We start from the raw sequence: 23,197 nt of genomic DNA, 5'->3' as shown, positions 1-23,197 counted from the left end.
AGTTAGAATTCATTATTTTCCTGACTAATAGAAGATTGGGATAAATAAATACCCGGGCAATGCCGGGTAATCAGATAGTTTGTAATAGAACAGGAACCACATATCTACAGAGAGAGGGGGGAGGGAGATGTAGATAATGATAGAGTAGAAAACAGAGGAAGAGGAAGGAAAGATAAACAGAAAAGAGAGAGAATCAAACTATAAGAGATTTGGAAAGATGGGAAAGAGGAAAGCGAGATAGAGATAGTTAGAAAGCCAGAACTAGAAAGAGGGGATGGCAGAAAGAAAGAATTATAGCCTTGGGACCGCACAAGAATGAGACGCTGGAGGAGCAGAAGGGAGACAAAGGCAATGTTGTGACAACAGCAAAATAAAACATGAATTGACTTTGAGTCTCTCGTTCATCAGTATGTTAACATTCCCATGAAAGCCAGGAGGACCAGTTTCAGGCGAATTTCTCTTGTTAAGTGTATTGTTTTATCAAAGTTTAATTAATATTTCTTGATCAGATGTGTGTGTATTTTGTAACGAACCTGAGAGTTTAAGGTTTTATATTTGTAAGAAGTTAAGATTTTTAAAATGTTTGTTACTTCAAATAATGTGCAAGTTGTCACAGACAATTATAGTTAGATTGATACAGTTGTAGTTGGAACTTTTATATATGTTTATAAATACGTCAAAATCTGTTCGTGTTGACGTCACTTTCTCATCTCAGCAGAGGAAGTGAACCAACCTGAATGTTTCTCACCTGACGACAGACTGAGTTTGAAAGACAGGTGAAGGTGAAGAATCAATAAGAACTTGGAAACGGAGGGAATTCAAGTATAGATTTTGGGTTTCCGAGTTTTCTTCTTGCCGATAAGTTGAAAGTAAGCAATTATGTTCTTTGACTTTCGCTATATGTGAGGGAATTGCCCAACGTTAGCATTGAATGTTCTAGTGTTTTACTGGTAAGTGATTATGAAATATACGCGATTATAAAACTGCGTTTTAACTTTGAAAACAGTGTTGTGTTTCTTTTCTACCCAGCAAGCCCTGATGATTTGCAGATTCTCATGTTCCCGACTAAAGGAGTAGCGGACTAACTTTGTGATGACTGGTGTACAACCGGGGGACGTTGCAATTTCAAAGTTTACAAGTGTTGTTAATACAGAGCATGCACTTAGTGGAAGTGAGTACCATGACAACAAAACTGTGAATAATAATGTCTGCAAGGCACAAAGCAAAGAATAGCCTATGGGCACAAATTGTATAAATGCCACATGAATAAGAGAGAGAAAGAAGGCAAGAGGGAAACGAGAGAGAGGATGTCAGAAAGTAAGAAAGCGGGATAGCCAGAAGAAGAGAGAGAAAGAAGGAGAATCAGAGACAGAGGAAGTATTTAGTCCATCCTTGACGCCCAACCTAGCAAGATTCTCTGGTGACGTAACTGAATACGCAGTTGGTTTATCAAATAGAATATCATAACGAGTTTGCCATAAAAACTCCACGTGTTATTTCCAGAAGCATATTTATGTAATTAAACCAATTATTCGACTTAAACGAAGACAAAAAAGCACTATTGACACCCTTGGAACTGCCCCATACCTTTAAGAGGTTATAGAACCTTTATCTGCAAAATCCAGATCCCTCGGTTAATTAGCGTCTCGGGTATGGGCGCTTGCCATGCAATGGAAGGGCAAAAAAATGAAGGAACAAAGAGCATTGAAGTTCAAAATAAAAAGAGCTGAAACTTTCCGACGGTAATTTACAATGCAGTTCCCGTGCAACAAAGGCTGCAACCTAACACAAAAAATTTACATTTATGGGAGTCAGGCCCCTAAGATAAAAGATGGGGATTTGAACTTAGTGTTATAGCAGTTAGTTTATAAAATAAACGCGTACAAGTGTTTAGGGAACCATTATCAGTGACGTCAGCAGATAATTTGTTCGAATGGGACAAAATATTTTCAGGTGCTGTCATTGCTAGGGTTTTTTTTTGTTGTTTTTTTTCCTTGTTGCCCTGTTTATCAGTTTATTTCAATCTTTCTTCTTCCTATTTATCTTCATTTCTTTCTTCTTATTCTTCTGTGTATATCTTTGTTTCGCTATATTCCTTCCCCTGTTTGTACATCTTTTACAAAAACAAATACTAGGGAAAATTGATTGATTGGATTGATTTGTTGTTTTAAGTCCACTTTATGCACAGTAAGGCTAATCGGGACTGGACCTACAGTTTAAAGTGGGATCCGAACCACTTGTGCCTCCGCCGGGTATCGAACCCGGGACCCCTTGATTACAAGGCGAAGACGCTACCACTGCGCCATCGGGGAGGCCCTATACTAGGGAAAAAAATACAGTATATGGTATTAATATGCGGGTGAGTGAGTTGGTGTTTTTAAGTCCACTTTTAGCACGGATAGGCTAATCGGGACTGGAGCTACAGTTTAAAGTGGGATCCGAACCACTGTGCAGTATGTTGTTTTAAGTCCACTTTATGGAAAGATAGGATAACCGGTACTGGAAGTACAGTTTAATATGAAATCCGAACCACTATGTTCTTCAACCGGATATCGAACCCGGCACTCCTTGATAACAAGGCGACGACGTTTCCACAGAGAAGTTCCGTGTATTGAATTGAAATCTGGGAACCTAGGAGGCCATAAAATAGCAGCACGGTGACCAGGAATTGCATCTACTTGTGTTTCTACGTAAGAACATTTTGGGACCACTTTAAGCTTTTGCTATCACTACAGCTATTCATAGTCCAGAAATAACTGGGATCCTAACCACTATCTGCCTCCACCCGGGACCCCTTGATCACATGATTACAAGGCGACGACGTTACCACTACTCCATCGGGAAATCCTGTGTATTGGATTGAAATCTGGGAACCTGGGAGGCCATAAAATAGCAGTGGTGACAAATTCAGAAACCAGCAGCTGCCACTCCATCGGACCCATGTTTCTACGTAAGGACATTTCGGAACACCATAAGCTTTTGCGATCACCCCAAGCTATTCATCGTCTAGAAATAACACCTCGTGGCCATATCACGTCCTCACTTTCTATAAGGAGAGGTTGCTCACCCCATGACGAGAACAATTACTGATTTTTCGCATGAACATACGTACGAGGGCTACCCCCAGCGTCATCAGGCTGACGTCAAACTTTGTCAAAGGAGTAGTTATGGTAATTAGGTCACGTGTAAATGGAGAAGAACTGACGTGATGAAAACGCAAGCGGAAGGGGGAGGAGTGCGAAGAGTCTCTCACGAACGATGAGAAAGTACGTATGTTGCTTCGAGTGTCGGTCGTGCGGCCTTGGGCTGAGTTGTACGAGAAGACGTTAAGTGTCCATTACGTCTGAATAACAATGAAAAGTGCCTGTTACGATGGCGGGTTCTTGGTGTTTAGACTTGGACGAGCTCTGCTTCGGAAGGCCAGGTATCGTCCGTGTTCGAATTAGACAAAATGTAGGAATCGAAATTTTCTATTTCCACTTCAAATCATGAGAGTAGCAACTAATTAGACTGTTTAAGGTGTATTTATTAACAATTACACGCCATTTTTATTGGAATCTACAATTTTGAAGTGATGCAGGAACAGAAGGATACAGTCAGAGGCGACTCAAGATAATGGTGGTGGATTTTGCCTACTTTTTAACCTTGCAGCCTTAACTTCAATAAAAAAACATCATCATGTTACATGTTTACAACTTTAACTAGGAGAAACAATACCCTTATTTTTTTAAATGCCTTAAGTCTTTACTATTAGAGATGACGTTCATTATAGGTTTATATTTAATACAACCTCGTTTATCCGCACGTCAATTATCCGCAACGTCAGTTATCCGCACACTCAAAAAAGCAGATGCGGCCAAAAAAAGACGATCAAACATTTTCTGATTATTTTTCTGCATAAATAACAGCACATGTACAGTACTGTAATTTAGGCACGTACTGTACGTATATTACGAGTGTTTTCTCATTTTCTCATGTGTTTTGTTTTCTTGTATTATATATGTATGTAGTACAGTGTTGTACTGTATGTATAGAATAAACCTGTACTGTACGTGCTTTGTTAAATACAAACACATGTTTGATTATCCGCATAACTTTCGGTCCCAATTAATGCGGATAAACGACGTTTTACTGTACACACATAATAATATCAAAATAACAGAAATCTTAGCTTCAATTGCTACATTATTTTGCTTCAATTAATTCTTATCTACACAAATCTAACTCTCTTTAAAACAGACACACGCTTATACGTGGGTTAAGTCATAAGTCATGGCAACTACTTTTTTTTCGCGAACAGGAGACAAAACTAAAAATCTAAGATATACGTTTGAAAGTGTATGAAATGTACTTTCGAAAAAAGCCATCGGATGGTGTATGTGAACAAAGGTGGGATAATAAGCACGCACCCAAGTTCAGTCGGTGAATGACAGCGTTCGAAAATGGAGGTCATGATGCAGGAGCAACGTTCGTACGTTAAAGTAGCAGTTCTCCGCGGCAGAAATGCATGGGAATGCTATACAGAGCTGCGGAAAGAACTGGATGAGCATGCCATGCCCTATCGAACAGTGGATAATCTGGGTGAATACTTTGAAGGTTGTTAAACAGTGTAGTCTTGTGTACTTGTTGTTCATGCCATAATAAAACATTGTTGTCCAATGTCCTGTGTTCTGCCTCCTCCCTACGAGAGTCTCCTGAATTCAGACTTCATCTGATAGCTTCATTCGAAGGTTCATTCCATACACTTTCAAAAGCGAAAAGAAAAAAAAATCGAGGTATCAAGGATTTCGACTTGCGAAGGTTCGAGTTATTGAGGACCAAAATCGCAGACTTCGGGTTATAGAGGTCTAAAGTCGACTTATTGAGGTCCGTGCGACTAAAACTTCAATTTCACAAATTTTATTAACCAATTAGTAATCAACAACATAACCATGATGGCACATGCACTTTCAGAAGGGAGGAAGTTTTCTTTTGCTGACTGGGAAAGAATTTAGATTGTGGGGGACCAAGTCTAGAAATTGGACATTTCCCCCTCCCCCCCCACACACATTCAATTCAAATACAGGGTGTTGCCAAAAACTGTTGCTCGCATTTACTTTGATCACTGTACAAAAGGATCCTGGCTGAAGGAAGAGGATAAGGTTTGATAAAACAAAACAGCAATATCAATGGTGTCGTCCTAATTGCGAACACTTGCTGCCTAAACAGGAATATACTCGAAGGACTATGTCCTAATCGCCAACATATTTTTCTGCCTTGGGATCTACAACTTTCTCTCACACTTCCCGAGTTTATTTAACGATTTTTTTTTAGAGGGACTCAGTTCCAGACTTGAGGGTGGTCAGTGTATTGTTGAATCATAGAAAATTGAACATGATTAAAGTAGTCGCCAAAGAATAATAATAATAATTCCCTTTATTACATTATTACATTACATACTGAATTTGCATTATCATATAATTTAGACAATTATCAACTATAAGCAACAATCATACACAAATATACAGCTATTCAATAGATGTAATAAGGGGGGGAACCCCCGAAGTAAGTCCTGCTCCTCCCGCCTACATTCGAGGGTATGGTCTTATTGTCCTGGTTCCTAAAAATATACCAGGACGTCAGTTGCTCCGAATTTGACGGTTCCCCCGACTTTATTTCCTCTATTTATTACTATTTGCATTTTAAAATAGGTATAATAATAATAAATTGTAATGCTATACAAGGAATATATACATGATATAATTGATGTATACAATACTTTATGTGATATTATTTCTGTTCTGGAAACAGATGACAGATGACATGAACCTCGTGAGTGACATTACATTACATAACAATATTAATAATATTATTTTAACAACATCACGAAGAACATCTTCAATAATTCTCGATAACGTTTCCCTGGCAGTGAGACAAGCATGCATAATATTGGAGTCGCAGTGGATTCCGTTCCGGCATTCCAGAGCGGTTTGATGTACAAGATTATTTTCCTCATCAAACCCACAGAACCCAACTCACAAGTCCAGAACCCCAGTCTGGCATACCAGAGCAGGGAGCCCAAAGAAAGGCCGCATCCTGCGCCCACACTGATTGCTATTCATTAATTAGAAAGAAGAGATAAAATTAAAATTTTGGTGTGTGATATTTGTATTTGAATTCTTTAGGGTCGTTACCGCCGCGTGCACAACTGCTGATCTGGCACACGTCCATGCAAGAGTGCAGCGTCTGCATTCCAGGGAGGGGACAAGGGATCACGACGGACAAGGAGCAATGTCCGTGTGAAGAACGATGCTTTATTGTCGTTGCTTCTCTACATTATAAAATGGCATCCTATCACGCCCGTCTCACTACCAGGGGTCATAACTTTTTGTTTTATTACATTATTATTTAATTATTTAATCAATGTAACGGGAGTGATTAATGTTTATGAAACTAAAAATATCCCTTTATTACCTTCACCTGTTAAAATTATATATGTTGAAAGTACAAGAAATATAAACATTAATATATTACATAAGAAAAATAGAATATGTTTAACCATGCTAAGCGTACAACTTGTAAGTTAATTGAACGCAATGAACATACATATATTAGATGTTGTTAAATTATAATCTTAAATTGTAATTCTAATCTGTCCCGAGCTCAACTCCCAGGGAGTCCACTGGCTTCCAGCGGTGATTCATTTATTTGATCTAATTTGATCAGATAAGCTTTCTTAAGTAAATTAAAAATCTCCAGAAGGGAAGCTCCCGGGATGTCAGTTTCTTGTTTTGGGTTTTTTTTTTGTTTGTTTTTTTTGTCCACCCTGGGGATCGAGCTGAGATGGTTTACTTAACACTGCTTGTTCCTCCTAACGCCGTTCCATCCGTCTCATGTACATCCTGTGTCGCTCCCCAGGCGTGCGGGGTGGGTGGATTCTTCTTCTCTCGGCCGCCTCCTTCGTCCAGCGGCGACATCGCAGCAGCGACGCCCCGACGCACCCTCCGGCGACTCCTCTTCGGGGTGGGGCTCGGGAGGGGGCGCATCCCGGGTTCGATACCCGGTGGAGGCACAAGTGGTTCGGATCCCACTTTAAACTGTAGGTCCAGTCCCGATTAGCCTTACTGTGCATAAAGTGGACTTAAAACACCAAATCAATCAATGTTGATAAGACAGATCGGTCTGTACGACTTGGTCATGATAAAATTTAATAATTAAAGTGTGGCTTATTTTTTATAGGAATACTTACTGCACACTTTATTTACAAAGCAGAGGACCATGATAAGCCAATCAGGGTGGCTATTGTTGTTGTTGTTGTTGTTGTTGTTGGTGAAACCAGCTGTCTCTCTGCGTCACTACAATATCTGTTTCTGAAAACAGGTTTTTCAGTTTCATGTGTTCGCAATTAGGACACGAAATCATTCTCACTTTTATGTGTGCGCAATTACGACGATTTAGGCTTTGTTCGCAATTAGGACACAACCATATCAGTAGCAACGTGTTCTTCCTCTTCACATTAAATCTTCGGGTGCGCCAACACTTCAGCTATTTTCATCCGTCACATTAAGCAGGGCTATAACTTAAATGAAGACGTCTCTCTGAGGACTAAACTCTCCTTACTTAGGTTAAAAGCTGAGGCTGTAAAGGGGCGTAAGGACAAAACACAGCCCTACTCGTAATAAACTGTACATAAACAATTAGTTTTATCTAGCGCCCCCCCCCCCTGAAGAGCGGGTACCCGAGTTGCCTCTGCTGATGAAAATTTACCCTTGTGCGGGAGTGTTTTGGTCTAGTGAGAAAGGTCTGTTCCGAGCATCCTGTATAAACACACTAGTACTTACAATAAGGCCCGTAGCTATAATTTTATTTCTGTGGGTGGCTCATTCCTTATCAGCACGGGCGTCGCCATAAATATTTGTAGAGGGGGTCAGGACATAGATGAAACTTGATTAGTACAAATAATAATGACAATAATAATTGTTATTTTTCAATAATAACTACTATAATTATTAAAAATATAATAATTTCAATCCAGATTTATTGTTATTATTACATACCTGGAAAGACTTTGCTACACGATCCTCCGTATCAGTGAATGTATGACACAATTGTTGTCCATTATTTTTCTTATACTTTGTGCAGTTAGTGTACTGAAAATCATTGTTCTTGTACTTTGTTATTAACTTTTACACAATCGTTCAAAGAAAGCTTTAACAGTTAGTGGTAAATTTTACTCATCAAGTTCATATTCTGTGTCCTCTCACAAAGAAAGCTGTACATTTTGGAAACTGTGGATCCATTCATTCTTTGGATTAAATGGTAGAATATGAAACTATAACCTGGTTCCTCTATTATACGCTTACCTTTTTCGATGTAATGCAGTTTTTACTGTGGTTAATACTTTATTTCTGTTATTAGAGGAGAAGGTCTAAATATGAGCGAAGGTTTAAATATGGGTTTGGAGCTATCAGCGCTGCCAGGTGCTGCAGCCTGGCAGCGGCTATGGCAATTGGTTATCTCTCAAGGACAAAGGTTGCGGTGCAAATTCGCAAGAGAAAGTGGTGGTTAGTTTCGGCCTTGGTCGCTGTTATAGAATTGCGACCTCCAAAAACTTTTTGCAGGTATGTTTTAACTCAGCGTTTTCTGAATTCTCATCTGCTATGTATAGGTTATGATATTAGCGGCACATAAAACAAATGTGGGCTTTTATAATGCCATGGTTTGTTTGTGAAATATATACCACAGAGAGCGAAAATAAATTGAAAAAGAAAAATAGCGTGATGGTCTAAATATGGGCTATGACATGAGGTCTAATGTTGAGATCACATTCTCAACAAATATTTGGATGTTTTTCTTAATTTCGATTTTTCCCATTCCGAGTGATTATCAAAGCAACAGATTATTCATAAATATCAATTTTATAATGTTTTAGCGATAAATGACTGTTCTTTTCAATTTTATTGCTTTTTGTGATATTGCCACTAGTAGCCCATATTTAGACCACAATTTTGAAATACATCATTTTACCATTTTTTTTGGAAATTGGGGGGGGAGACCTTCTATACTTTAGCAGGCTATTACATTTAAGTATACATTTCATAGGCAGGTGCTTGATATATTAATTTTTTTCCTCCGAAAATGATAAAATAAGAAGGAAGGCCCATATTTAGACCTTTTCCTCTAACAAACATTTGTAGGATTTCTGGGGGGGCTTCAGTCCCCTTAGCCCTCCCCCTGGCATCGTGCCTGCTTACAGTAATATACTTAAGGGCTCTTTTCACCTTATTCATGCCTGTGAAGTAGTACAATCATGCAGAAGGAAGGTGCGCCATGCAAAAACACTACAAAGGAAGCTGCACATGGCAAGAAGCTGCTGATAGACTGGAACTTCATAAAGCCACGGTCTCTGATCTCAGCGCCCTTTAGCAAGCACCCGTTAAGATATTCTAGTTGAGTCTGACAGCCCTCACTCAGTCAGTAAGTGAGGCACAAGGCGCAGTCCTTCCATGGACTTAACGGCGCTGTTAACATGTTGTTGCGATGCTGCAATGGCTGTTAACTTTCAATGAGAAATGGCTCAGCCGAGAGGCGTGTGAGACATAACCTTCGCGTCTTCGCAGAGTTTTGTCATGCGTGGATGACACCACTTCCGATGGTGGTTTATGCTTGTCTTCACAGTCTGTCCGCTCTAATCCACGTGACTTTCGAGAAACTCTATTGGCTACTGTAGTGAATTTGTGAGTCTTTGTTATGACTAGGGCTCGGAACTTGAAGACCTATAAATTGCCAAAAAAAGGACCCAAAAACTTAAAAAAGGACGTATAAATGTGATCCAAATTAATTAATAACTTCTCTGGTCGTATACACCGTGCTGAAAGCTTCAAAACAAGAGAAAGTAGCCACTTACAGTGCGACCTTCCAGACAAGTTACGGTTAAAGGACCTTGTACCGTACCTGCTTCAGTCCTCCAAAAAATGTTATTCTCTCGTTTCAGGGATGGTTCTCTCTTTTTCATTTCTTTACTACAGAAAGGATGTTTAAGAGGTGATGAACTGATGATGATTCGAATTGAGAATGGGCAGTAAAAACGTAGTCGAAAGAAGGTGAAGTTGCAAAAAAAAGCCGTTAAGACCTAAAAAAAAGGCTAAAAAAGGACCAATAAGCCAAAAAACGCCGAAAAAGGCAGAAAAGGACAAATAAAACCCACCTTTTTCTGGCCTACAATGACCCAAAATGAACATATATTATGTTGGGCCTCGTCTTCGGACACTAGGAAAAAAAGAATGTTTCCTCAAGATAACGCCGAAAGGAACACACAGCAAAGAAGATATTTCTGAGAAGTCATATTGCTTTGTTTACATTATGTTCGATTTTACATTAGATGGAGAATACATCTTAGAACCAGGGTGATTAAGGAAGGATGGGTGTGTCATTGTGATTACCCATCATTCATTTCATCTATAAGGTAGAGTCAGGCGTCATATCAACTGGACCAACGAAAATATTTTTAAAAATATTGCGTAATATAAGCAAAATGTCATTTCTTTGTAGTAAAATCATTCAACGGCGATGTAAGGGGTGATATGTCCTTTAGCACCCAAATCTGAACCTCTCTTCCACGCAGTACACCCTGTACTGCATTTTGCAGACTAACGAGGCCCTGGCGTGTGAACCCAGGGTCAGCATAATCCTCTGTAGGGTTGTGTTTTGTCCTTACATGTGCTGAGTGCCCATTTTTACAGCCTCAGCTTTTAGCCTAGGTAAGAAGATTCAAGTCTTCAGAGACAAGTGTTGATTTTAGCTATGGTGAGGAGGTTTGCCCCGTATAATGTGACGGGTGCAAAATAGCCCAAGTGCTGGCGCATCCGGAAATTTCATTAAAATCAATCGATCAACCAGGAGCGTATATTATAGGCTAGCCAGGCTATCTGCGAAGCCTGAAGTCTAGTGAGTAAAATACAGGAGGAAAATAGATTAGAAATTGTAAATAAAATTATTCATATCAGTGAAATGATGGTGATTCTGGAGTTGGCAACCTGATTTCTTATGAGTTGGCAACCTGATTTCTTATGAGTTGGCAACCTGATTTCTTATGAGTTGGCAACCTGATTTCTTATGAGTTGGCAACCTGATTTCTTATGAGTTGGCAACCTGATTTCTTATGAGTTGGCAACCTGATTTCTTATGAGTTGGCAACCTGATTTCCTATGAGTTGGCAACCTGATTTCCTATGAGTTGGCAACCTGATTTCCTATGAGTTGGCAACCTGATTTCCTATGAGTTGGCAACCTGATTTCCTAGGAGTTGGCAACCTGATTTCTTAGGAGTTGGCAACCTGATTTCTTAGGAGTTGGCAACCTGATTTCTTAGGAGTTGGCAACCTGATTTCTTAGGAGTTGGCAACCTGATTTCTTAAGAGTTGGCAACCTGATTTCCTACAAGTTGGCAACCTGATTTCTATTCATAGCCTAGGACCACGTGATGAGATAGCCCAGATGTTGGACTCAGTATACGTCACTGCGTTCAACCAACCCTTCAACAGGAAATGTGAGATTCCTGTATACAGGAAGAATCAACACGCAGAGCGTCCAAGTGGATCCTTCACCTTCTGCTTATTGTAAGGACTATGCCTGGTGCCGTAACCCCATCATGTTTATTAACCAGGCCGTAAAACTTTGGATACATCCTGGATATTTATATCTTGTGCCACGTTTATTGCTATCCTTCCTAATACATTATTTTCTTCTCTTTGCAGTTCCTGAATACGAGGTGGTACACGTTAGGTCGATGTCTAAGAGGAGCGTAGACGGGGATCGAACCGTGCACCTCTCGGCGTTCGGTCGCGACTTCCAACTGAGCCTCCGAAGGAACACGGATCTTCTCAAGAATGGCCAGCACCTTCGGATGTTCACGGTGGAGCCCACGAACACCAACGAGGTCGACTACCAGGAGCTTCCTCAGGTGAGTGATAAAACTGAGGGTGTTTCGAAAAGTAAGGTAACTTATTTTTTAAGTCGAGTGCGCAAGTGCTTCTGCGCAGTCGCGCTGGATTGCGTATAGAACGCCGTCTATGCTGGCCAGGATGCTTTCCAAAGTTTTTATTTTGGTCTGCGTTTGTGGTGGAGTGTATATCATGTGATGCGTTGCGAAGCAAGGGTTCCTGTGTTCGAGTCCTGACGTGGAAACGGGTGTTCCTTCATCAAGTTCAGGCGAAAGATGTAGAAAATAAGAGAAAACGAAAAAACAAAAAGAATGGGTAAAGATGGATAAAATGAGAGAAAAAGAGACTGAGAAGAGATAACAGAGAAAAGAATAACTGAACAGAGAAAATAGATAGGTAAAGGTACCCCCGTGCATGTGCACATATGCCATGAAGGCGCATGGGGGTGATGCGGAGATAGAGCTCCACATATTCTGGATCTCGGCCATTGTTGGGATGATGCGATCAGCATCACGCCCGGCCTCCTTTACCCCCCAGGTACCCATTGATACGAGGCTGGGTGGGTCTCAGAGACACGCAGAAACAGGGAAACGACTGACAAATTTCCTGGTCCAGATCACCTGCCCCGGGATTCGAACCCGGGTCTTCAGCCAGATGTTATACCAACTGAGGTAATAGTGAGAGAAAGAAAGGAAATAAGAGAAAATAGAGAAATATTGAACGTAAAAATACGAAAAACACTAAACTTGGGCATTTAAAAATGGAGCAGTTGGTTACTCTGGTTTTCATATGATTACATTTACGTCATGTATTCGCACAACCGCAATGTGAAATGCGAGGATGAAGAATGACCAGGCATGAATTTAAATGGGGTACACGGTTGCAAACTAGAAGGAAGCAGTGCAGTAGGACAATGATCCGTTGCACTACTATACAAAGACATTATCATTATTAATGGTGACCAGATTAGCCACCATCTTTGCGCTCCCAGCATACTGAATTCGATAAGGTCCTTTGTTCTTTCGCGGATTATCTAAAGCACGAAGCGCTCTTTCGAATTAAGGGGGGGGGTTACTTTCACTTCGTTACCGCAGCGTTTTACATGCTCGACTCCGATGTAGTGAAGCAGAGCAGTATCACAGAGGTTGCTGTAGAGCGTAAAAATATATCTCTACTTCCGCGTGGCATTTAGCAGCGATTGCCAAAGAAACAGCACGCTCTGCGAGATTCATAGCTTCCTGTTGCAAGATTTGTATGTCACTTGTTTGCCTTTGAGTATTATATATGAAATACAATGTCTGTACTAATGGTGTCGACATGTGTGGGTGGTGTTTGATGGCTTCTGTGCTTGCTGGTGAATGTTAAGCGTTTGGCTCTGGGCTAAGGAACAGGTTTCAATGCAATAAGCCTTTGCAACTGCACCGTGTGAATTGAATAAGCTCTCTCTCTCTCTCTCTCTCTCTCTCTCTCTTATTCTGTCTGGGAGAAGTCTTTCGTTTCTTCTTATCATCTTTGTATCTTTCTTTACTCCCTTTATCTTTCTTCGTCTTTCTTTTCCCTCTATCCACTCACTTCCTTCTTTCGTCCGTCTTTTCTAATTTATCTTTTCTTCCTATTTTGTTTCTTTCTTCTTCCTTTTTTATTTCTTTTGTGTGCTTCTATTTCTCTCTGTCTACCCTCTTCCTTCTTTCTCTCTGTTTCCTTTTCTCTTTTCTTTCTTCGTTTTCCTCTGTTGTTTGTGTTTTTCTTTCTCATCTCTTTCTCTCGTGTGCTTCTATTTCTGTTTGTCCGCTCTCTTCCTTCTTCTCTTTGTGTGTTTCCGTCAAACAAAAATATTTCTTTCTTTTCTTCCTTTTCTTCTCTCGTGTGCTTCTTTTTCTCTGTCCACTCTTTCCTTCACTTACCCTTTCTTTATCTTCTCTCATTCTCTCTTTTACATCTTTCAACTCTTGCTCTTTCTCTCTCTCTCTCTTCCAGGTACAAGATCTCCTTCAAAATTTCTTTGTCAGTGAGTCCATCTCTGAATTCTCAGGACATTTTGCCAGTTCGAATTGTAAAGGTGTGCCGATTTGCGGTGTGATTTGGGTTGCCTGACTTTAAGGGGCTAGGTTCTAATTCGAGTTCCGTCTCACCTCTGGAATCTGTGGAGGAAGGACGCGCATAGTGGCAGAGAAGGGGAGGAAATCGTGTGGGCAGAACGAAGCAGTACACGCTGCTGCGATGGCTGGTAACAGTAGTCGCTTCCCCCTCCACGCAATCCCGTTCCCTCTCACGTGTTCATTGGTGGAGCCGTCTCGCGCCACTACTTGCGCAGAGACTTGTTTTCGTTCGCTTGCTCCAGAGAGATGCTGTTCTATGTCTTGCCTTCCTGTTCACTCGATGCCCTTACACGACCTCATATTTTATCAATAACGTAATTTTAGTTCTTCTATGCTTCAAAATGGTACTGATAAGCAGTTCCAAAATTCATTTACATTATAATTGCTAAGGAGATAACAATAGTCGACAGTAATGGATGTCGCGTTGTATTATTACGAAACCGCGCACACACTCGAGCAGAAAGAGGAACGGGGTGTGTCACGCAGTTTACGCAATGAATGTGTGTCTGATTTCAATACATACACATTTCGCACCTGCGTTCTCACTTCGTCCAAGGTCTTTCGTATGGTAGGCTATAACGGAACAAAAGGAGCTAATTATGAAATCGATAGGCATAAATGCAACTAACAATCAGGTCAAGGTTCTTACTTCATGTTGAAACATGATTTCTTCAACGTTTCCCGGATTCTTAAGCATTTGGGTTTCCGTTTAATTCTGTATCTTGGGTTGCTTATTGCTGTAGACGTAGATTGTTATGTTAAAAAAAAATCTGGATATTGAGGGTCCCCAATTTACGGCACTGCATTTTCTAAAAACACTGTCTACCAGGAAAATATGATGGTCGAAGGCGTTGTTTGGCTCGTGATATAGTTATCGTTAGTTCTGGGTTCGAGTCCTTATCACGACATGGGAGAGTTATTTTGTGCGTGTTGTTTCATAGTGTACTTCTAAACATCACCCATCCTTGTATGCACAATTAAATTTACGGGGTAAAAGATAAAAGTTATTCCCTGCATCCCGTGAAGGCATACGAGGTGATGTGGTCAGCACCACGCTCCGACCGTTTTAACCCCACCCGTTAGGTACCCGGTCATTAGAGGTTATTTATTAGCTGCCATTACATAGTCAACCTAGTTCATATAAATTTGTGATTCAGTTTTTATAAATATATTTATGGCGAACGAAACTGTGATTGATAATCATTATCTATGTTTAAGCATGAAAAATTAAATAACAGTTGCGTTATGTAAATTTACAGGCAGACTGTTAAGTTTCAACGGTAAAATATTGTAACTTTTACAGTAGCTTCTCACAGCGTGTTTCTTTGTGGTACATTGAGATCCGTACCAAGCAAATTGTCCATCACCACCTTTACTCCCGTTGTTTAATTCAATGAGAGCTTCAACAAATGACACAAAACGCCAAACAATCTGCTTACGACCTCTGAACTAGTATACGTAAAAATACAGTCCTTTAAAATACGTAGGATGAAGAAAAACCAATGAATATACTCATGGACAATTTGCTGAGCAATACTTATGTATCCCACTGTAGAAAGAAGAGTATGTGTATCTGTGTCATAGAGTGTCAAATATTCGCCATCTATGCCAATTTACCTCTAGTCGATCTCTGCTTTCTCATAGTGTCGGAGTGTTCATACTTTGAACTGACAGTTTTTCTTTACTTGCAGGAGGAAGGCGACATAGGCGACATCTATCAGGATTTGGAAAATGAAGCTGCTTTACTAGTTCACCACGATGAAGATGATGGCGCACTCCTTTTGGTGAGTTGCAAACTTCATTTCTACTTGGCAGTAACCCCCAACGAAAGAATACAACTCATTTTCTACTAGCCTTACATTTTCTTCACTACGTCCTCACGCACATAATTATATCAAACTACTTTACCGACAAAATTTTAGTAGCAAATGTGGGATATGGAAGGCTGAGAAGAATGGAAGATTATTGTGTGAGAAAGTAACAGGCCAACCTTCGAATTAGATTTTTCGATTCTGTATATTGGTATTCTAATGTGTAATTAGTGAAATAGTGTAATTATACAAGTAAGTACATGGAAGTAGTTACTGATAAAGAAAGGAGAGAAATTACATAGGTTTGGGTTTGTATGTTGACAGAACTGACACATTAAAGTGCTAATGATGTACTTTCGGTGCATCAAAGTCTACAAAAAATGCATCATAAGAGTACTTTTATCACCTGCTCTTCCGTGCTATGCATTTTAATGCATCAATTGAACAGATCAGAAACGATCATTTCAAAGAAACAAAGTATTCGTACGTGCACTGCACATTAACTGTGGCAATTGATGAACCAAATATGCATCAACGATGATTTGATGTGTTTGGGATTCTGACGTCCACCTGCCATGACCGGTTGACTACAAGATGTACGACTTGTTGATGTAAAATATATCCACCACTTTTGAGTATGGCATATCCCTTCTGCATATTCTTTCGTTACATTACAGAACAGTTTCATGCAGGGATGTTAAAGGACCAGTAACCTATATATTCTAAGAGGTTCTATTTGGGTTCCGTAACAGGACCGGAACCTTTTTTTTCTCGCATAATTTAAATTCGGTCCAAGTTGTGTATTGTTTCATTTCAATACGGAACTTGGACCGTATTTAAACTGATTCTATAAAAAGGTTCCTGGACCGTATTTTAGTTGATCCGGAAAAAAAGGTTCCTGGACCGAATTGAAATACGTTACAGATAAAAAGGTTCTTTACGGTCCAGAAGCAATTTGCGCTTGCTGATTTTCTCTCCTGGACCGGAATTGAATTTATTTAAAATTCCTGGACCTTCAACATTCATGGTGACAAGACTTAGTATTGAGACAGGTTTTGCCTTGTCCGTTAATCCAAAGCAAAGCAATGACTCATCTCCTGAAACAGAAAGAGCCCTTTCACTACATTCTTTTTCTGGCAGTTGGGATCTCCTCTCATTGTTATCCACAAGCCGATCTTACTGTGTGCTCACTCTGGAGTAAAACAGAAAGTAAATATGACTACTCAAGACGTACTACTCACGTGATCAGTGTCACGTACTCGTTCTTCAAACGGGAGGAAAAAGAGACATTGTCTTGTGCAAGATTCTTTCCTCAGGAATTAATCGACTGGTTGCGTCCATTGTGGGCAAATACTATAATTATTTCCACACAAGCTGAGCAGGCGGCATAACGTCGAATCCTCTTTACACACAGGAAGAAGGACTCTATCATTGCTTCCTATCTCTCGTACTGGGAAGAGCTCAAGTGAATGTGTTCATCTTTCCGCAAAAGATATGCGGCTTGTACAAAGATGGGAGCTTCAGAATCTTTTGTCGCTCTCACAGGAAACCAACGACTTTTTGTAACGATCCGGTAGCGTGAAAAGCAGCAGAATATGCTTTTACAACTTTCCAGACATTACAGAGCTTTATCACCACGATCATTAATAATAAAGTGTGTCAATATCTCTAGAATTCATTTCATTGGTTGCTACAAATATACGAGTTGGTGACTTCAATATTCCATTTAGTCTTGCACTGTTGCCACTACTTGACATAATCATATTTCATTTTCTGTATTAACTTCGCAATTGCCTATACGCAGTGTTGAACCTATACAGTGACGTGCCCAGAAATTTATTTAGGGGGGGTATAACCTTAGAGGGTGGTTAAGTTTTCCTTTGTTTTCAGCAGTCAGTCGTATATTTTGCCATCTTTCCTTGCATTTTGATTTTTTTAGGAAAGTTCAGTTAATACAGTTGTAGTACGCCGCTGAATCCGTAAGTATCCCAATCTAAGTATTAAAGACCACAAAATGATATATGTTGGTTGATTTTTAATTGTTTAATTGTTCTGTTTTAGGGGACTAGAAGCGTAATCTTTCTATAAATTTGGCAAGACAAATGGCATGCATCGTACGCTATCGTTCAGGTTGCAACAATAAGATTCAAGTTCACGATGAGAATTAGCTTGTTGTAGAAAGTAATTTTGCGCCTGATATGCAGCATTGCGCGATAACAGAGAGAGAAAAAAAATAGATTAGGTCTGACAAACATACTCTCTTTTGTTAATCGCGACGATGAGGGTGAAAGATGTATTGACCAGTCCGCCACATAGGCCAACATGGATTTCTTTATACATCTCCATTGTCCAAAATAACCGTGAGTAAAATTGATGAGGAATCCATGATGTTTTTCCGCAAATTAAAGTCTTTGCGCACGGTCTATCGATTTTTTGCACAACGAAGTCCTTACGCAATGTCTGTGCAGAACACAAAAATGTTGTCGATTACCATACTTTTAAAGGCACACAATAAACTTGCAACTCACGCAGACGTACGCTGTCTACATTAACGATGACTACTCCATCATTTCGACGGCCTTGGCCTCAAAATCAACAATCACCTCGTGAACCTGGTTATCTCGGCGTGTGGAAGACAATTTTTAAATGCTGGAAGGAAGAAGGGGAAGGTTACATGTCTTCCAGATGTAGGAAGAACGTTTGGCCATTCTCTTCTTCCTGCACAATTACGTGGATTGTCTGGAGTGCGACATATCAAGTAGGCCTTGAGGGGGCGTTGTGTGTGCATATCTTCTGTACCTATGCAGTGATTACGGATTTAAAAACGTGACAAATCTAACCTTAAGTGCACTACAAATACATTATCCAAAGTTAAATCAACAAATCAGGCATTATCTTTTGCGAAACGATTTTCTCCGTTGAGGAACAAAAACTACTTTATCGGCCAGTTGAGCACTCTCTCGTACTTCATTGAACGCAAAAACTCTCCAATCTTGGACATTTCGTTTGACCTTGGCTATGCTCAATGACCGTTGGAGTTGTAAAGTCAAGGACGCTATAAAATAACTTGATCCGTTTTCTTCTTGCAATTTACTCTTCAAAAAGGTACTTATTACAACAGTAACACTCAATTACTTGCATAGAATGATGTAACAAGCATGAGCTTGTATGTTTTATAGTTCCAAGTGAGGCACTGCGCGGTAGATTCGAATTGGCCGCTGCAAATATTTTGGCGCTAGTAGTAGTCTCGTCACCGTCACGTATCATGTACATTTTTTTGTCTTTTGTCTCTATTGGCATTAAACATGCTTCGAATCGTAAACTTTTCACAATATAAAACAGTATTGTTTTGACTCTTAATGTAAAAATCCTTTTAGTATTTTATTAGCGTCAGAATGAGTATCTTTTGTTAGACGAAGGTAACACAAAAAAGAGAAAAACAAAAGAAAGGCAGAGAAACCGGTGCTAAGCTGAACTTGGCACTGTCGTTACCAGATAATTGCTCGCTCCACGCTTTGCAATTTTCACTGTTTCCGCCGAATAGCTTTTGACTTGGTGTTTCACGCCAGCAAGAAATGTTCTCAAGTTTTCAACGAATAACAATGTTACGCAACTGTTACATATCCTTCTCTGAGCCTCGTGCTCGAATGCGTTCTTCGTGATTCAAGCAGCGTAGAAAGTGGGTCATATTTTTATGGAAGAAGACGGCTGAATATGTTCATACACATTCCGAAGAGAAATATTGCAGAGGTAGAACCCTTTTCAGGTAAAAGAAGACTAATTATGAAGATGTAAATATTGCGTTTTATATCACACTTGGAAACATTTGTTAATATTAAAATGCCATTAGTGTCACGAGCCGGAAATAAAATGATGTGTAATCAGAAACGCCAGCAGACTAGTCTTGATCAAGGTAGTCTTGATCGAGAAGCGCAGTGGGAAGTGTGTTGCGGGTGACCGTGTTAAGTTGGTCCATCTAAAAGGTTTGGGCGAGCCCACTGAGGACCTTCGATGGACCGACACAGTGCCACGTCGTGACTCAGCCGAGGAACCACGAAACAGGTACAGTGGTGGCACTTTGGGGTTTTCATTATCAGTATTTAGATATCTTGCTGGCTCGTGCGTGATCATCCTCTCTCGCTTGTGCGAATTCTATTAAATATTGGTAAAGGGCAATGAGCGTAATTTATTCCATCCCCCATACATTCATCCTCTCGCAGTCAAGCAGTTTAACCCGGCGAACGGCCTAAACGTAACATTAGAGTTGTTTTACCTAATAAAATACGTATATTCATGCACGAAATTGAAATTAGTTTTATAAAAAGTTTTATTTATGGTCAACTCATTCATACATTGTTGTGTCTTCATTGTAGACTGAAATGTCTTCAGAAAACATTTTTATTTAGACTTAAACCTCATAAAAAAAAAAGAAACGTTCTGCTCCCAATTCAAGAAAACTATTTTTCTCTAAAGTTCTGTATTTCCATTCCTAATCCTACATTATCCTTCATGATACCGCATTGAAAACCCAACTTGCTTTTCATATCGGTTGGTCGCGATTACCTGCATTTTCGATCCAAATTTTATTAATTTCAGTATTAAAACTTCCTACTTGTTTTTGGGTAATGTTGGTAGCGAGACGAGACCTGTGCAGTGCTTGTCCTGTATCGAGTTGTACAGTCATGGACATTTCTGGGTTGTGACGATTGAAAGTTAATGGGATTGTTACAACCCAGAAGTGTCCGTGGCTGTAATACATGACTATCTCGTTCTCGGTCCAGTCTCGATTTATAAACATCTCGTTTCCTCTCGAGTTTATCGCCTTGTAATCCAGGAGTCCCGGGTTCGATTCCAGGTGGAGGCACATAGTGGTTCGGATCCCACTTTAAACCAGAACCGATTAGCCTTACTGTGCATAAGTGGACTTAAAACACCAACTCGATCAATGAATCAATCCTCTCGAGTTTATAAATATGTAGTATAAACAACAATGGCCTATAGAGCGTGTTACCGCACAATATTTAACAACATATAAAGGTGATTAAGCAAACAACTTATCTCAATATAATTTTTTGTTTTGACACCTCGCTACGAACCCTTGAAAACGGGATTTTATCCTAAACATGCATGCAACCACGCACTACAACTTCACAATTTCCACTAATAATGGCTTGTCTTCCAATGTATTTATGAATTCAGTGCATTTATTAATGATCAAGTAGATATCCGTATTGACTGTCTAAAGAAGTACCATTGTAAAGTAAATTTAATTGAGGTAAAATGTTCAAGCCTCGGTCTCGATTTTTACAAGCTGGTTTCGATCCCTCTTTTTCTGGTCACATCAAGAAACTGGACATGTTCTCTCGTGTTATATTAGTGAAAGCAAAGCGCGAGCAGTCTTTCTTCACGCCCATTATTGAAAGTGTTAATCTGTGGCATGTCTTGGAATTTCGTGAGAGAGAGGGGGGGTTAGTTATGCCTTCATTTTTTTAATGTCAATCCGCCATTTTTACTACATTAATATTTCCTCCTTTGGGAGGGGCTGGCCAAAATGAGGGTTATGCTCACCACCAACAACCCGCCCTGAGCACGCCACCGGTAATAGCTACTAGGCTGGATTTGATCTCTTAAGAAGATTACCCCAACGTAAATGCCTACCTTCCACTTACAAAAAGGTCAATGGGTTTCTAGGAAATAATTTTGCACGGCAAATTCTGAAAGAGCAATTTAACAAATCTCGACAAATGAAAAATGGAAAAAATGGCAAAACAATTGACTGTTGGAAAGATCGAAAAGATATCTTCAAAATGTACGAACAACCCGCTAGCCATTTAAAGGTTAAACGGTGCGTTATTTACTCTCTGGGCATTAACATCACCGGAACACCTTTCACGAGAATCTGATTGGGTAATAACAGGGAAGCACAGGAAGTGTTTGGGGTTCGTACATTTTCGGGGACGATCAGAAAGTGTGTCTGCAAACTAAAGAGCAAAGTTGAATGAATAGAGGAAGAACATGACACGTGTGTTTTTTGGGGGGGGGGAGCGTAGTTCTACAGAATGAGCAGCTAAGTTCAATAAATCTTAGCGGAAAATGAACAATGCGAGTGAATAATTATCACAGGCTTTGGTGTTTTTTTCTTTCTTGTGGTCTTGTGTCGTCAATCGTCGCCCCTTAAACGTTAGTGCAGATGTAAGGTTGCCTCGGAACTTTTTTATGAATACATTCAGAAATTGTTCGTTGGGAAGATTTGGATTTAAACTATACCTAAATCTATAAAAAGTCACATCTCACTGTGTATTCTTCTCGTGTCTTTCAGAGGTCAATTACTGTGTAAGAAGCGTGTAGAGTAATGATAAGCTTTCTAGCTTTACATAATTTCTGTAATCGCTAAAAAAACAAAAACTAATGACCTTGTGCTGCCATCTATGAGCGAAGAGAAAAAGCTTGGTTATTTTTTTAGTATATTTCATTAATGTAGCAGTGGTATTCAACCTTTTTTTCTCTCCGCGTACCCCTAAAGAAACTTTTCCACTAAAGCGTGTACCCCCCTCCCTTCCCCGAGTTATCCTTAATTCAGATTATATATAATAATAATCCGTCGCACAACAGCCCATGAAGGGCCTAGGCATACCTACCGACTACCAGTCTCCCTCCCACGCTTTCCTTCGTCACCTCTAAGCGTGGAGATCTTCAACCAGTAGTGGAATAGTCGGGGGGTCGGCCCGACGTATCCCCAGCCGTTATAGTAGGTATAAATTCCGACCAGAGCCGGATTCGAACCTACGCCGTCCCGCAGCGAACGATCTTAAGACGAGTGAACGCCTTAACCCGCTCGGCTACGGAGGAGGACCAGATTATACATAACTACATCTAAAATAAATAATACAGTTTTACTATAAAAAGGAGAATTATAACATAAAGGAAAATTACGGGTATAACAAAAATATATTATGAACTTTAATATTTCTTACCTGTTAATGAGATGGCTGAGCTTGTTTTCTGCTCCTCGATTCGTGGCCGAATCTTCGTTAGTGCGAGTATCAGTGGTGATTCTGGTTTCAGGCGATTTCTGTGTTTCGTTTTGATTGCTGTCAATGCAGAAAAACCCTCCTCACACAAATAAGTGGAGGGGAAGGAAAGAAGGCGTGTAATGGCAGTGTCAGTAAGTTCAATATACTCTTTGCGTGCGTAACACCAGAACTCGCAAATAGACACGTTTTCGAATTGTATTTCAAGTGATCTATCAGTGGACATTTCCAGCAGACTTTCTTTTAATTTTACTGGAAGATCAGAGGAATTGATGGCGGTGGTGGAAAACGGATTTGTAATCCAATCTTGTGTGTTATCGTCTTTCTCAATTTCTG

General features: G+C 40.0%; 1 protein-coding gene across 5 annotated transcripts in view; it reads left to right on the top strand.

Annotated features, from left to right (window-relative positions):
• The window catches only part of sona (sol narae metalloprotease), a 330,966-nt gene that overhangs the window by 264,474 nt on the left and 43,295 nt on the right, over positions 1-23,197 (top strand). For all 5 annotated transcript variants that reach the window (XM_083113326.1, XM_083113324.1, XM_083113325.1 and 2 more), the window contains exons 4-5: positions 11,735-11,940; positions 15,711-15,803. In XM_083113326.1, the coding sequence (XP_082969452.1) occupies positions 11,735-11,940; positions 15,711-15,803 (299 nt within the window). The remainder of the gene's footprint in view (positions 1-11,734; positions 11,941-15,710; positions 15,804-23,197) is intronic.

This window comes from Lepisma saccharinum, chromosome 27 (assembly GCF_977018435.1).
Source record: "Lepisma saccharinum chromosome 27, izLepSacc3.1, whole genome shotgun sequence".
Taxonomy (NCBI): Eukaryota; Metazoa; Arthropoda; class Insecta; order Zygentoma; family Lepismatidae; genus Lepisma; species Lepisma saccharinum.
Note: the sequence above shows the minus strand (reverse complement) of the source record. Positions and strands in the feature narration are given on the sequence as shown.